Genomic DNA, 17,070 nt, shown 5'->3' with positions numbered 1-17,070 from the left:
AACATAAAAATTTAGGCACCAACAATTTTGTTTTTTGGTTTCTATTTTTAAAAATTAAGTCTTGGAATAACAATTGTGTTTCTTTTCTTTTTGTTATCTACTTATTAAAAATTAAAAAAAATTGTATTTGAAAATTTGTTCTTTATTTTTAATTTTTTTTTGATTAATAATTCAAGTGTGTTTTTAAGAAATCCAAATGCATTTAAATTTTCAAGTACTAGAATTTAAATGTATATTATATTTGATCTATATAGGCAAATAATATCCAATTGTTTCTTTTAATAAAAAAGGTAGAAAATAGTTGAGCAAAGATTTTGTTTGACAATATAAATACATATTTTTTTTTCACATTATTAATTCTCTTCCTATAATCTATGAAAAAGGTAATAAATAATAATAATAATAATAATAATAATAATAATAATAATAATAGAAAATGCAGTTCAATATAGAAATTAGAAAGTTTATGTACCTTCATAATATTCATGTGGTGTTAAGAATATCAAACATTGAATTAAATTGAATTAAAAATAAACAGTCAACCATGTGTGACAAAACATCATATTTTGACTTTTCTTGAGTTTGGTGAATTATTTAATTAATATTTGGAAAGAAGAAAAATTATGTTTATAAAAACAACAAATATAATCAGGTGCTTGGAAGTTGGACGTACTAAATTTACTTTAATTTAAAAAACTAAATCTAATAGTGTTGATTTTAATATATAGTTTAAGTTCAAATTTTAGTCATTCAACCTTGAATATTACGGCTATTTATTTTTTAAACTAAAAATATTAATTTTAATTATATTTTTAATTTTTGATTATGTTTATCTATTCAACCCCAAGGTAAAAATTGTTAATAGGACATTGACGTGGTAATGATTATTAAATAAATTTTATTAGCTTATAAGTAGTGAAATTATCATATTTTATTTACTTTAATGGTGCGTAATTTACATGGTAAGTAAACACAAAAAGTATATAGAGTTTTTTCTAATACAATAACATGTGGGGGGTAGGATTCGAACTTTCGACATTTTGGTCGGAGATATGTGTTTTAACTAATTGGATTCAGTTTAAATTGATTTTTTTTAGTTTAAGTGAGAATTTGAAATCGATATATATTTTAATTAGTTTAACTATGTTTATGTTGATAAATTTAGCGAAAAAATAAATGAAATCATAGAAAGCATAGATAAAAAAAAAAAAGCCAAAAGAAAAGAGTACTCCATTTTGTAGGTCTACATTTTAATGTGAGTGTGACCACAAATTTGAACTATTATTGGCTTATAATCTCTCAACTTTTTTTACAAAGAATGGGAAAATAATTGACAAAGATTTATTTTGAAATATATATATTCTTACATGATTACTTCTATTCCAATAATGTGTGAAAAAGGCAACAAAAATAAAGAAAAAAGGTATTCAATTTGGAACGTTTATGTACTAAATTTTCATTCATGTATGACAAAACATCTTGTCATGGAAGAAAAAGGACAAAACATTATTGGAATTTGTAATGAAATACAAGTTTTTTAATTTTTCAAAATTGTCAAAATACGGCAAAATATTTAGAATCACATTTTCCATCTTCCAATTATCTCGATTTTATCCTTCTAGGTTTTCATCTACGTCTACGATATATCAATATCATACCAAATCATGTATATCGTTGATGTATCAATATTCATATATAAAAATATCAAGTATATTATTGGTATATCAACACTAATAATTAAGTATATCAGTATTATTGATTTCTTTAGTAATATGTAATAATTATTTTTCTGATTACAAAAACATTTGGTTTCTATATTTTAATTAAAATAATGTCCCTAAATTGTCAAAATAATGATTCAATTCTTGAACTATAAAATTAGTATTGATTTAGTCCCAATCTAGATTACAAACTAAATAGACAATTAATAATTTATAGTGTTCCGTAAAAAAAGAATAATAATAATTGATTGTGTGTTTTTGTATAGTTTCCTAAATTATTTTAAATATTAAAAATGATTTTTTTTAATCTAGCGTTTGGTTTTAAATGAAAAAAACATTTTTTGACAGGTCAGGTCGAATTAAAAACATTTTCTTTGAAAAAATACTTGTAAAATGACTATCTCAGAAGTTATTTTAAATAATTAACAGAGATCATGCATTCCAAAATATGCTGTGGAAAAAAAAAACCATTTGGTGCGAGTAGAATCAAATATGTTCTGAGGAAAAAAAATATTTGTTGCGAATAAAATCATTTTTTAATATAGTTCAATAAAACAATTCATACCAAAAAAAACAAAACAAAATTTTCATAGATTAACTGTACCTTAATTGTTGTATTTTAAGAAGTCAAATGAATCATCCCAAAAAAGGTCAAATGAATCTCTAGACAAATATATTTTTAATAATGTTGTATAACACTTATTAGAGCTGATTTGAGCATTTTTCGTATTCAATTTTTAAATGTTTATGAAAAAATTTTGGAAGAGAAACTCGAATTGAATGAACTTGATTTATATTTATGTACGTATGTTTACAATCTCAAATCTCTAATATATAATTTTATGATGATTTCTCTTGGATGCAAACTTTGATTTGAAAGCCATAAGCTTGTTCTCGAAACAAACAGGTTTACGTATTCGACTTCTAGCTTGTTGAAAGACCTTTAAGATATTCAACTATAAAGTTTGATGAAGCCTTTAGTTGCACACCTTGATGAAGTATTTGACTACGCATATTGATTGGAGTATTAGGTTGTTGCTTGACGAAGTTCTTTAGTTATACAATTTGATAAAGTCTTTGGCTTGCAGTAGATGAATTATCGAGAGGTGACATCATCTATTTATAGAGTCTTTAGTGGATTTTATATAGACATCTGTTGGGCTTACAGGAGTTTGAGCCAATTCTCTTAATTTAACCAATGTCACGACACGTGAAAAAAAATACTTGTCATAATTTGATTTACTAATTTGAAAATTAATTTGAGAATACTTCTAAATTTATAATTGGTCCAATATATAATTTTAATTTATTTAAAATATTGACGTGACACTTGATAATTTGGCCAAATTCATCCTTAGTGTTCAGTAACTATTATTGGTTCTCATTTTTAATAAATATTTCCAAAATTGGATAGAAATTTAGAAATAACAATATCAAATTTCTTATTTCTTATTCTCAATTTTTATAAAACATAAACAAAAGCATTATTTAATCTTTCTTGCCTAATAAATATTTAAAAACAAATATAACAATAATGAACTACTAAATTAATTTTAATATAAAAATACTTATTTTAATTTAAAATATAACCAATGAAAAACAAAAATTTATTAAAAAAAATGTTTATGTTGTTTTTCAAGAAAAAAGAAACAAAAATAAGAAAGAGCTGTCAAACATAATTTATTACGAAACGATAAAGCAGAAACAAAAAATATTATCCAACGACACTTTTCTACCTAAGTTTTTTTTTTTTTAATACAACATGTGGGGGTGGGGAATCGAACTTACAACATCATAGTTGGAGATATATACCAATTACCATTGAGCTATGTTTGTTTTGACTTCTGTCTAAGTTTCTTAACTGTTATTTTATTATATTTTACATATAGTTCACTTTTTATATTTTATAGCATGGTCTTGTACTTAGCTATTGCTATAATGTTAATATATACTTTTCAAACATACTTAAATTCAGCTCTTTCATTTTGTCCCTTAATTAACGTATTTAATTACTTTTCAAAAAATATATTAAAAGACATCTGGGAACAAATTCAATTTTAATTTCTAACTTGAGAAGGTATAACAATATACCTTAAACTAACTAAAAACCGTTTGACAGAGCTATTCAATAAAAAGAAAAACAAATTAATTTTATTGAAATTAACGAGTTAATTGAAAGTTTTTTACATTGTAAAAATAAAAAATTAGTGAAAATTTAACAAAAGTAAAAATTAAATACTTATTATTATAGTTTTTTTTTTTGTTGACGGAATACTTATTTATCTGATTTAATGAAATTGAAAGTATATAATGAAAATTGATATAACTTAGTTTCGATGTAAAAAATGATTTCTTTTCCAGATATTAAAAAGTAAAAAAGTTGCCAACTAAAAAAAATCTGATTGGTAGTGTAGAGCGCAGCGTCGGCGTGGCTGCGCATATAAGTTGGATTTTTTTATTTGTTTATTTCTTTTAAGTAAATAGCTGGATTTTTTAAATTTTATAAATTTTATTTTGGGTGCAAAGAAATCCTTCCATTGGTGCTTCATGAATTTTTGAAACTATTTGCAATTTACAATTCTTTATTTTCATTAATTATTCTCTAACCTAATATTTTAAATTAATTTTTGTTTCCATTTCTCATCAAATGTTAATTAAAGTAGATTTAAACGTGATTTTGGTCCATGAATTTTTAACTTTAATCTTAAAATTTTTAATGGGTCCAATTTTCTCTGTATTAAAAAAATAATTATTATTTTGACTTGTAAACTTTCAAAATATTTACTTTATTTGTGAGGTTAAAAAACAACTATTTGGATTTATCTTATTATTTTGTTGCATAATATTCTAAATAAATGTGCACATAAGGCCAACATTCATTTAATTTTTTATTATTATTATTTTCGACTAAAATAGACATCTTGAAGGATTATAATTAAAATGAAATAAATATAAAAGTTCAAAAATTAAAATATAGAATTTAAAACGGTAGAGATTAAAATAGACTAATCTTAAAAGTGATTTTCGAAAAATATAATTTCAAAAAACAAAAATTAAAATATAACCAAGTTTCTAAAATATATTTGACAATAATCTAATTTTTATTTGTTATTTTGTAATTTATTTTTTCAGTAACAATTTTTTATTTTTACTTTTTTTCAAGATTATTTTTTAATACTCTTAGTCAATTTCAAAACACAAAAATGTTCTTCCGCATTATTTGAGATTTAGCTCATAATTAAAAAAAATGTTTTTCAAAAGAGCAAACATAAATCTAAGTTATTATTTAAAAAATTTTATTTTAGAAAACATTTAGGTATTTATTGTTCAAGACTTATTTTGTGCTTACCACCCTTAAATGTTTAACAATTAAGAGAGAGAAAAAAAAACACATAAATTTTTTAAAAAATAACGAGCTATCAAATTTTCAATGATAGTCAGCACAAAAATAGATTCTCACGGGTCAGAACCAAAATATTTTATTTTCAATAGATCCTTTACCTCTCTCTCGTTCCTTATTTACTGTCATGCTAAAAGTCTAAAGTTATCCGAAATCAAATTATCATATAATATTTAAATAATATAATGAGTACTAACCCGAATTTAACTCAATTGTAACTACACCTGTTTTAGACCAAGAGATCATGAATTCCTATCTCTCCCCGTCTTTTACTCAACGTTTACTTATTTGAGGTGAACTTAAAAAAATATATTTATTCGATGCTATTTATGTAATTATCTCTTAAAAAAGGATCAATTTGAGACGAGCCCAACAAATTCCAAGTCCATGAAAGAAATGGAAGTTGGAAAGTAGCAGGAAAATCAAGAAACAGGCAAAGAGAGATTGCAAGAGAAGTTTTTTTCCAAAATGGCGATTGAGTATAACGAGAGAGAAGAAGGGCTTTGGGGAAGAATTGTGGCCGTCAGAGCGCCAAAAAGACCCCACATGAGTGCAAAATCTCTCAAAGGTTTAGCCTTTTTTCTCCTCCTCCCACTATTTTTGGCAGGGATAGGGAGGGCTGCGAGTGTGTAGCATACAATACCCAAGAGAGAAAAAAAAAAAAGGGAAAAAAGAAAACTTCAGCACTCAGCTGGCATGGGCCTCTGTCAGGTCTCTACTTTTTGCTGTCCCTACATCACCACCACCACCATTTTCTTTCTTCTCTCACTCTTCTTTCTTTCCCACTTCACCTTTAGCCCCTTTTCTCTCTCTCTTTCTTTCTTTCCCGCACAGTCAAAAAAACAGCCTCATAATGCGACCCCTCCTCTCTAGAAGCTCAACGGATGAGATTTAGAAGGGGGGTTTTGTGTTTTTTGGGTTTCTGATGGAAATGGATTGCAGCTCTTTGACCGAGTCTGGTGGGTCTTCCACTTCCTCGCCACACAACTCATCCGCTGAGTCGGTCAATGGCCTGAAATTTGGGCAGAAAATTTACTTTGAAGATGTGGGTATTGGGGAGCTCCCGAAATCAGGTGGGGGATCTTTCTCATCTTCGGCTGGAATTGCAACTGCACCCACCAAGAAAGCAAGGGGCGGCGTGGTTCAGGCTGCTCAACCCCCTAGGTGTCAGGTTGAAGGGTGTAGAGTAGATCTAAGTGATGCTAAGGCTTACTATTCACGCCACAAAGTCTGTACTATGCACTCCAAATCCCCCAAGGTCATTGTTGCTGGTCTTGAGCAAAGGTTTTGCCAGCAGTGTAGCAGGTCAGCTGCTCTCTAACTCTTGGTTTTTGTTGCAATTTTTTCCCCAGAGCTCTTACTGGTCTGTGATTTTTTTTCTTTTATCTTGGGTTGTTGAATATGCTTAGCACATGCTGAAACAATCTCTTTTCTGTTCCTGTGATCTGTGAGTTATTGGGTTTGATTAGTGAAGATTTTGTACTTCCTTTTGGGTCTTATGAATGGTTGTTAGGTTTCTCTTAGAAAATATGACAGAAGGATTCACTTGACTGTTTGTCATTTCTCTTTGTCTCTGTCCTGTTTTGTGTTTCTTTCTTGTGTCTAAACTTAGATTCATCATGTTCCTTGTGTCATTTTGGTTAAGTTTGTAGATACATATGAGTACGGAGCTGTAGCACAAGGTTGAATGTAGCAGCTTCTTGCTCACTTCAGAGGGCTTTATGTGTTTGTGGTTTTGGTTTCATCTCTCTTATCTATCAATGAGGTCTTATCTTCTTTTAGTTGGATTTATTTGGTTTTGGGTGGGGCCAACCTCTTTTTTTACAACGTCCAGCTGCTTGTATTTGAACCAAGCAGACCCTACAGAAAAGATTATGGAGCCAAATAGCACTCAAGACTATTATTTTTTAATTAATGATTCTAATTGTCTTTTTATTAACTCTGTTCTAATTGGATGTTGTCAATTCTCCACCTTTTGCTCGATATTATTTCTGGAGAGGGATATTAGTCAATACGATGGCCTACATCCAATCATTCTGACTATTCTTTTTTGTGCAACTACTTTTTTTTTTCTATCCCTTCTTTTTACTTTGTACAATTTTCATATCCAAAATGCCATATGGGTTTTTGTTGCAGCTTCCTATGGTGCATCAGGAACAAATATTTTAATCCCTTTTCTTGTTATTTTAGAAAGAGTTGTATGGTAGGAAGATTAATACAATGGAAGCTAGAAAACTTAATATTCTACACAACCCTCAAAGGCCAAGGAAGTTAACATAAATCCCTCTTATTGTTCAAAATAAGTACAGAAGTAAATTACAAAAGCCCTTTGGAGTGGGAGCCCAGCTAGACACATCAAAGTAAAAAACGGTTTAGATAATGTTCTTCTGTTAATGGCAATGATATCCTATTAAACTTCTTTTCTGATGGAGACAAGGCATTCTGTTTCATATGGAAAGATATATTGAACGTGGGAGTTCGAATGAACTCCTTAGATAAGCATTTGTCTTAGAGAGGCCTCAGGCAAGGGAAAACACTCTGTCTCCTATTAGTTCAAGTAGACGGTTGCCTTGGTAGGACACCTTTAAATAGGTTGGATTCTGGTTTTGTGGAAGGGTTTTAGATATTTGCTCCATCTAAATAATTTACAAATTTCTTGATGACACCCATTTTTATTGCAACATTCCCAAACTGGGTAAGGTTATGTATTGTTGAGTCATGAGTGGCCCAATTCATATCTTGGCCTCCCTCATAATGGGAATTTTTAAGTTGTCAGAAGTTTTTAATGCTCTGTTATCCAGAAGATTATGACCAAGTGGCAGAAAATGAAAGAATTTAGGTGCCTTGTGGTGTGTCTAAAGAGTGAGGGAAAATCTTCATGAACTTCTTGTCGGGCTGGGAGGTGTCCCAGGTTGGAAGGAGGGTCTCATTCTTGTAGATTGGAACTTAGTGCCTCCCCCATTGATAGTGGTGGCTCAGGTATTTGGGATTTTGAAGAAAAGGACCATGTCCGTGCCACCCAAATGGCTACGGAGGTTTCCTCTTGAAAAAGATGAATTTTTGAATTTTGCCATAGGATAAATTCAAGTGAGTTTGGATTTGGTCTTGGTGGTTGATTCTCAGGAAGTAGAGTGGTTAGCTCAAGAAGCTGGGCTAAGGAGATCTCAAGTCTTAGCCCTTAGGCATATTGATGCCAATCATAGTCATTTTGGGATGGGCGATAGTAAAGATTTGAGGGTTCTGGAAGATTTATGGATCGATCAGGGTCCTCTTGTAATTTTGTTTAGAATCATTTGTGTTCTCCAAACACTAAGGACTGGTACATTTTGGATATTTGGAATGAGGTTGTGATGTTGTGTTGGAATTTTGAAACTAGAAGAGACTTGCTGATTTTGCATTGGTTGAATGCATCAATTAAATCTGATTAAGAGGCTGGAGATGGTGGTCTTATTGAGATGATGACTACAGAGTTTTGAAGATAGCTTAGGCACCTTCATTTTCCACAAGGATTTATGTTTTTTTTTTTGGAGACACAATTATACAAAGAACAGAAAATTCTTCCTTTGTTTTTTTCGAACTATTGCATGGAGGTTCTATGTGCAAGAGAGTTCAGCAGGGAAATCCCATTATGGCTCTTGACAAAGTTGGTGTTGTGCTGTCATGTCATCTTGGAGTTGTGGAGGAAGCTACTAACTTATTTGGCTGGTTCTTAGTATTCCTGAATCATGTTAAGATCACCTCTTATAAAGCTAATTCTATGGCCACATGAGAAGTTTGATTGGAAAATGTTAAGGTATCCATAAAACATTAAATTCACTACAACCCATCACCTTAAGCTTTTGTGTTGACGGGTGATTTAACATGGTATTAGAGTAGGAAGTCCTGTGTTCGATCTCCAGTAATGTCATTTACTCTCTGTTAAAATTAGGGCCTTGTACAAAATTGCAAGCCCATAAGCGAAGGGGAGTGTTAAGGTATCTATAAAAGATTAAATTTATCGTAATTCATCAGTTTAAGCTTTTAGGTTGGTTAGTGGTTTAATAGAAAGAAACGTGAGGTTATTCCCCAGAATGGAAGACCCATGAGTAGGGTTTGTGATAACATTTCTTTTGTTACTTCTTTCTTTTGTTAATTTTGATTTGTGTTAGAGGCTTTCTGCTATCGCTTTGGCTTAAGGCTGTGTACCTTCCTTTCATTCAATGAAGTCTTATTTCTTCTTTTAAAAGAAATGAAATATTATCATTTCTATGTGTATTCAAATTAAGATCCATTACAATGTTATGATATTTCATTAGATCGGTAAAATATACAAAAGAAAGGGGAAGAGAAAGACAACCCACAACCAAAAGGGTTTTACAAGAACAACCTCCAATCAGTTCAAACCATGGTGGCCACCTACCTAAGATTTAATATCCTACAAGTTACCTTGTCAACCAAATGTAGTAGGGTCAGGCGGTTGACCCGTGATTAGTCGAGGTGCGCGCAAGCTAGCCCGGACACACGAATTTCAAAAAAAAAAAAAGAACAACCTCCAATCGGCCGAAATCCAAAATATCAGTAATAGAGTAATTTTGCCTACCCAAAAGTTGTAACAAAAAGGACACTGTCCATAAAATATGAAAAATAACTTTATTTGATAATTGATTTCTTTAGCCTTTTTCTTCGAACAAGATGATTAAGGAGGAGTCGGGAGAGGAGAGGTTGTCAGCCACCTTGAGTACACTGGCTCTTTAGTCTTCTGAACTTATGAATCGCTAAAACGACTTATAATAATTCTTTGGTTTAAATATTATTTTGGTCCTATACTTTTAGCTTTTGCTCATTTTAGTCCTTATACTTTTGAGACATTTATTTTGGTCCCTATACTTTTAAAAAGTGACCGTTTTGGTCCTTAATTTTCTTTTTTATCACATTTTTTTCAATTATAATTTTAGAATGACATTCCAGTCAATAAATTTCTTGAAATATAGCTATAGATTTGTATTTGAGAGTTTTATTGTATATAAAATTTGTGTTAAAATTTTCCAAATTGGGACCAAAATATCACTTTTTTCTTTAAAAGTATAACGACCAAAACATTCATTTTGGTAACTCCTTTTTTGTATTTTTTGATTCTATGCTCTTGAAACATTTTTCAAGAACAGCTCCTTGGGGGCCCAATCGATTGATGTGTAAGGATAATATTTGTCTATGGTCTTTATTATTTTCCTTGTCTTGTAATATATGTTTTAGTACATCCAGATGTTTTTTCTTCCCTGTATGTGAAGTATGCTTTCAATAGTTCACTGAAACTGATTGCTGCTTTGGTAGTTTTTGCCAGATTTCATCAGCTTCCTGAGTTTGATCAAGGAAAACGTAGTTGTCGCAGGCGTCTGGCTGGTCATAATGAGCGCCGTAGGAAGCCTCCACCCGGGTCATTATTATCCACTCGTTATGGCCGCTTCTCTTCATCGATCTTTGGTTAGACATTGCCATCATCATTTACTAAACTTCAGGATAAAAATGATCTAACTTCAAGTTAACCTAAAGAGCTATCTAATTTTTGTATCATCAACTTATCTTTTGCGGAAAACTAACCATTTGTTTGCTGCTTGCAATGATAGAAAACAGCAGCAGGGTTGGAAGTTTTCTAATGGACTTCAGTGCATACCCGAAGCTAACCGGAAGAGATGTATGGTCGGCTATGAAATCATCTGAACGGGTACCCGGAAACCAAACAATCACTGCCATGGGAAAATATACCCCTCATCCATGGCAGAGCAGCTCTGAGAACAATCCATCTGAACTTTTCGTGCCAGGTTCTGCAGTTGGGACCAGTTTTTCTGGTCCTGGGAATCCTTCTGGAGAATGCATCAATGGAGTCACTGACTCAACCTGTGCTCTCTCTCTTCTGTCAAACCAAACATGGGGCTCCAGAAACCGAACATCATCGGCTCTTGAGGTAAATGCCTTGTTGAATGTTGAAGGTGCGCTCGTGGCTCAAACTACAGCAACTCATGCTGCTGCCAACCACTTCCCGACCGCACCGTGGGGTTTCAAGGGGAATGAAGCTGCTGCTAGCAGCAGCTCCCAGGACCACCTGACATCTGATCTGGGTCTGAATCAAGTTTCACAGGCGCTTACCAGTTTCTCTGGTGATGTCCAGTTTCCTCATCATCAAGGTAGGAGGTCGTACATGGAACTCGGGCATTCGAGCGCCTTCAACTCCACCCAGCATCTGCACTGGTCACTTTGAAGTGGTGCAGTTCCTCCACTCTTCTGATGGAATCAGTCCTCTTTTAGGCTTTGAATAATTGGCTCGAGACATCAGAGTCATCGCCTACGCCATTCCCAGACCGTTGGGTTTATTCGTAAACTATTGTTCCTTTCTGTTTTAAGACAAACACCTGCAAGGCTTGAAACCTGAACTTTGCCTTTTGAAATTTGACTCTGGAACTACCTGATGCTTTTGTGTTTACTCTTGTTTTGCCATTTCTAGCTGCTTGATTTTGGATGCATGAATGTCACCAAGTATGTGCAGGAATGGAAAGCGAACTCATAGGCCATCTTCTTAGAGTAGAGGAATCATGTCGAGTTTGATTGAAATAGGCCACCAAAATGATTTGGTCCGTTTGATAACAATTTCGTTTTTAGTTTTTTGTCTTTAAAAATTAAATTTAAAAACAATTTGTCATATAGTTTTTATTAACATTTTCAAAACTTAAGCTAAATTTTGAAAAAATAAAATTAGTTAGTTAAGAATTTAAATATGTTTTCAATAGAGATGAAAAAATTACTGCATAAATTAAGAAAATGTAAAATAAAAAACGAAATGTGTATAAAAGTGCACCTTTATTTCTGTTTTTTTTCCTTCCGAAATAGAACATGATTATGTTTTCTGTTACTTTATTATTAAAAATTAAAGGGAATGTTTTGGTTATATTATAATCTTTCAATTATAGACATGTTGAATTTAAGTCTATTTTCGGAATTAAAACTTAAAATGTAATAGGAACACTAATTTACATCTCCAAAGAACAATTACTTTGAAGATTTGCAATTTGTTTTCAAAACTAAGTTTTTGTTTCGTTTTAAAAAAATTTTTTTAGAAATTGTGATTGAATAACTTGGTCAAATTATAAGTTCGTTTATTTATTTATTTTTTTGATAATTGAGAGTCATAACTTTGCTTTCTTATATTCAAAAACTCCAAGTTCTGGTCTCGAAAAACATAAACTCCAAGGTCTAGCCTCGAAAAACATAAAGAGTTTTTTTGTTTTAAGTTCACCTAAAGGTTCAAACTTTAATATTATAAATTTAATTCACAAACTATGAATAGTTATAGCTGGCTACTACCTTAAGAATCAAACATGATCATGTTAGCTTGCAAGGTGCAGAAAGAGTTGGCTATGACAAGCCTGCATTCATAAAAGGGCAAAAATTGAATGCACATGAAAGAAATGAACGGTCAACCCAATAATAGGGTGCCTTTGAAAGAGCCATTGCCATCAGAGAGTTAGCGTTAATGGCTACGAGCAAAATGGTCGGGAGTTAGGCTAAATTATAAGTTTAATTCACAAATTTTGATGGTTATATCTCTCGATTATGTTTAGGATTGTGATTTGACAGAGTTAAAATAGTTATTTAAATATAACATCATACACTTACAAGACAAACCTTGTATGATTCCAAATTCTCTCATAATTTGTACTCAAAAGGGCACACAGTAGGATGAAGCTTGGCCAAGTACAATATAAAGCAGTTAGCAGACCGTCAATGGGGTGTTCTGCACTACTCGTATAGCTCAATGTGAAAACTTTAGAGATCTGTAAGTGTACCTCTGGCCATCCATTGTCAAGGTTAGATGATTCCCAGAAGCGAAAAATTGTTGTTTCGAACAGCAACTTCGGACTGGACTCCTGTATGAGAGACTACTCCATTCGTGTTGAGAGTATTGAAGCACATGATACAAATACAACCCTTGATCTGAAGGGGAGACTTGCAACAAAGCCCATCTCCATGGAAGTGTTTGGAGCAAAAGGTATAGTTCAGAGTTCAGTGATCAGTGATCATCTTCACTAATTCCTGGACAGTTAGATATGAGCAACTCCATCGAGTCGTACTGGCAGAAGCAGAAGAAGGATGTTAGAAAAGCAGGATTCTGGTGGTTGGTAATATAACATAGAAGACTACAAAAAGATAAAGTGCTTCAGTCTTTAACTATTGTGTCAGAGAATGGTGTATGTAATATGTCACCTGGTATCCACAGAAAACGCAATATCGATGTTCATCTCTCAGTTTCATCAATACATCCTCCAAATCCTGCATCAATTAGTCTTGTGTCATTCCAATTCCCAAGTAACGCTCACCAGAAATAATGCAAAATAATATCATGAATAATGTATTGCAGCCAAGCAGGCAGGTCTTATTAGGTCTACAAAAGGAACTTCACCATAAAAGACATTTAATACCCATAAGACTAACTTGGTTCCAGGATTTGAGTTATGACCTAAGGTTCATGCTAATTGGAATACCTTTCTGCAACCTCCGTGCCTCGGGTTCTTTCCTTTTTGTGCATTACATTAAATCATGACATTGTTACTTTTACATAAACCAGTTATCCTTGGAGTGGTACTGTAGTCAAATCAAGCATGTGGAGGGGAAAAGAAAAGATTTGACAGAGGTGTTGAACCAAGTTTGTGTTATGTGAAATTTTTCAACGTAAGAAAATCCGTTTTCTTGGCAAGTGTCCACCATCCCAAGTATTAGAGCTTGAGTTGAAAAGGTAATGACATATTGAATTTAGTTTCTTTCCAAGTGTCTTTACTTGCCAAAGAAGATTACCGTAGACTGTAGTTAACATCAACATTCTACTTGGTTCACAAGATGCAAAAAAGATGCAAAAAAACTGTTGACAGAAGCTACATAGAACCAAAAATATGAAGCTATCTTGAATGAAACTTAAAGAGAAACTTTATAGAATATAAGCAAAAACTTTCAGAAGGCTCTCACCATGATGCTTCAAGCTAGAGATGATGAAAAAAACTTTTTGTGCAATTAAAGCCAAAAAATTATAGTAGGCTATCTAAAGTGATTGATTCACGAATAAAAATTGATTGGCAGTTATGAAGCATTGTATATGAAGATTCTGAGAGATTCAATATGCTTGATTCTACCAATCACAGCTCCAATTGAAACTAGAATGAAATTGATAAAAGAGCTAAATGGAAAATATTTTGATCCTACACAAATAGCTTTTCTTGTTTGTTTTTGCTTTATGAGAATCCCCCACACACTTCCAACAAATGGTATAGAAATAAGATCCAAGAAATGACAAAATCATGAAAGTCATTCAATTCATAAAAAGTAACCTACAATCAAATCTTGAATTGTTCTACGAGTGCCTTGCAACTCTATAAGAAACATTTGGGGGGAAATTAAAACGGTCGTCCAAATGCCTAACCTTTGTATTAAGGCAATACAATTGGATGGGCGCTTATGGTCCAGCCCTTTATCAAGGCACTCCAACATAATTCATGCTAAACCTGCAACTCTCCACTGACTACTAAATTTGCCTTCTACCTATTGTAACGTATCTTAAATAATGTATTATGATCTTAACTCTAGCTTCAGAACGAGAATCTATTTCAAACTATGTAAGATAATGGTAAATTTTTCTCACTTTTAAGCCCAACATTGTCATAGAAATTAGAGAAATTTTACTTAAAGTTAACGGGGGGTGCAGGATGCTAGAATTTGCAGAATAGAATTGTACCTCTTCTGTTATAATCTCTTCCTCTTCTTCTTCCTGATCTTCTTCCTCTTCATTGTCCTTCTTCTCAGGCTCCACAATTTCCTTATTCTCCAATTGATCAAGTGCAGCCTTCGCCTTCTTGTAATTGACCACAATTCTTCGACTTCGCCACTGCAACTTCTGTCGAGACCCAAATTCCTCCATTAAAGCCTCCTGATGGCTCCTCTTTGTCTGAGCTCTAAACTCTTCTTGCTTCTTCTTCTCTTTGATCGGATCTTCCCTGCCAATTCCAGCTCGTGACCGTCGAATCTCAAGTCCCACTGGTTCTGCCAGACCTGATCCCCCCTTGCCCAAAGCTGCGCCAGGGGTGTACCCCATTTGCTTCAACAATTTAAACCCAATGTTCGATTGTGGAATTGGAGCCTCTATTCTGGCTAACGTCTGTTCATCTTCTTCGAATTGCTTCCGTTCTCTATCCAATCTGCGCTGTTCTTGCCAATTGAAGGTTTTGGGCTTCTTCTTCGAGGATTCAACAGCAGAGGTTCTGTTAGCAGGGAACTGCAAAAAAAAAAAAAAATGAAAAACAGATTCAACAAATTTCAATAAAGAATCAACAAAAAAAAAAAAAAACCCAACAGGCTTTGTTTGAAAACCAATAAAATCCAAGTGAAATTTACAGCAAATAGAGTAAATAAACCCTAGAATTCAAATGAATTGAGACAGAAAAAAAGGTCCGGTAATTCACAATTAGCCGAAGAATCAAGCAAAGCCAGAAGGGGTTACCTTTCTGGACAAGGATCTCGAAGAGGTAGTATCTTCTACAGGAAGCAACTTAGAAAGATCACCCATGTAGTCTTCTTCCTCTTCTTCATTGTCTGGTTCGTTGGTTTGCTTGAAAGCTGATTCAGCCATAGCTCGAGACCTTTGGAAGCTCAGAGTCTGGAACACATACAAATTCGGTTTCCCTAACGGTTCAAATCGGGGCCAATATGCAAAAGGAAGGCGCTGTTTGGACGAGATTAAATTATAAATTTATCTATTTATTATTTTGCTAGAGTACAACCCGCTGTAGAATCCAAGACTTCTGGATTATCTCGTTATGCTTTGTTTGACAATTATAAATTCCTCTATTGTTACACTGTAGATATTTTAAAATAAATTTTGTATGATTAGCCTACACTACGGAGTACCGTACCTATAAATTTTTTTTATAATGTTATAATATCTCGCTAGTGTCAAATCGTGCTAAATTGCATGGTAGGAGATTACGTACTTTTGGAAAAGATAAGCTCCGCCTTTTATAATGAAAAGGATAGACTCTGCCTCTTATAAAGAGATGGAGCTCTTTGCCTACTGTACTTACTTTGATGAATTATTCGCTGACAATTGAAAGATTCTTTAATAGCATAATTGTTCTATCGAATGTTGACAGATTTTCTGTTGGTCATAATCTTTCTAGGTCGGAACACTACTGTATTTGTGCTACGAATGGCCCGTCCTCTTCGTCTTAGGAGTGTTCAAGCTGAAGCCCATACATCCGTCTCCTCGTCTTGGGAAGTTTAGACACGCCTGTTGTGCTAAATTTCAACCTATAACACATATTGCTTGATTGTTAATATTAGGAGAGATAAAATAAATAATTTTAGTTTTATAAGTTACAAATAATTTTGTTTGTTAGTTTAGTGAGTGAAGGCACATGTATCGAACCATCAAGTTGAAAGTTTGAATACCTACACAAACATTTTACACTAAAAAATAATAATTTTGTTTGAATCAAAGTGATAATGAAAAGTAATTTGAAAAATTAATAGGTTAGAATGACAAATAGGATAATTAGCATTAAAATAGTTAAATTAACTATTATGACACATTTTGTGGCTAGAAGTTGCTAAAAGTCAAAACCTACCTAAAAAGAAATTTACTCTGCATTTTCATATTTTTACATTTCTTTTATCTCATTTTTTCTATCACAATTGCAGTACAACAATGAAAGTTATATATTTTTAAAATACCAAAATGAACAAAACTGGATGAAAATAATATTTAAACATTTTTAATAATATTCAATCACGCAATTAATAAAGATATTATTTTATTGATTGAAATCAATAATTTCATTTACTATAAAAAGGAGTACCTACTAGCACTGTAAACTTTTTGCTTGAAAATCTTTGAAGAATATGTATTTAGTATGAGTGAAAAAAAGGCTCGATACA

At 32.4% G+C, this 17,070-nt stretch overlaps 2 protein-coding genes across 2 annotated transcripts; one reads left to right on the top strand and one right to left on the bottom strand.

Annotated features, from left to right (window-relative positions):
- The first annotated feature begins 5,759 nt into the window (after positions 1–5,759).
- Positions 5,760–11,578, top strand: LOC111025786 (squamosa promoter-binding-like protein 9). The gene is made up of 3 exons (XM_088118490.1): positions 5,760–6,426; positions 10,442–10,581; positions 10,725–11,578. The coding sequence occupies exons 1-3, from the start codon at positions 6,047–6,049 to the stop codon at positions 11,354–11,356; spliced, it is 1,152 nt and encodes a 383-aa protein (XP_087974616.1). The 5' UTR covers positions 5,760–6,046; the 3' UTR covers positions 11,357–11,578.
- Positions 11,579–12,651: 1,073 nt separating this feature from the next.
- LOC148207188 (uncharacterized) lies at positions 12,652–15,873 on the bottom strand. The gene is made up of 4 exons (XM_088118488.1): positions 15,638–15,873; positions 14,876–15,412; positions 13,357–13,422; positions 12,652–13,222 (listed from the first exon to the last, which is right to left on the bottom strand). The coding sequence occupies exons 1-4, from the start codon at positions 15,764–15,766 to the stop codon at positions 13,163–13,165; spliced, it is 792 nt and encodes a 263-aa protein (XP_087974614.1). The 5' UTR covers positions 15,767–15,873; the 3' UTR covers positions 12,652–13,162.
- Between the last annotated feature and the right edge of the window lie 1,197 nt (positions 15,874–17,070).

This window comes from Momordica charantia, unplaced genomic scaffold (assembly GCF_013281855.1).
Source record: "Momordica charantia cultivar OHB3-1 unplaced genomic scaffold, Mcharantia_2.0 BLBB01000173.1, whole genome shotgun sequence".
Taxonomy (NCBI): Eukaryota; Viridiplantae; Streptophyta; class Magnoliopsida; order Cucurbitales; family Cucurbitaceae; genus Momordica; species Momordica charantia.
This window is presented reverse-complemented; position numbering and strand designations above follow the sequence as displayed.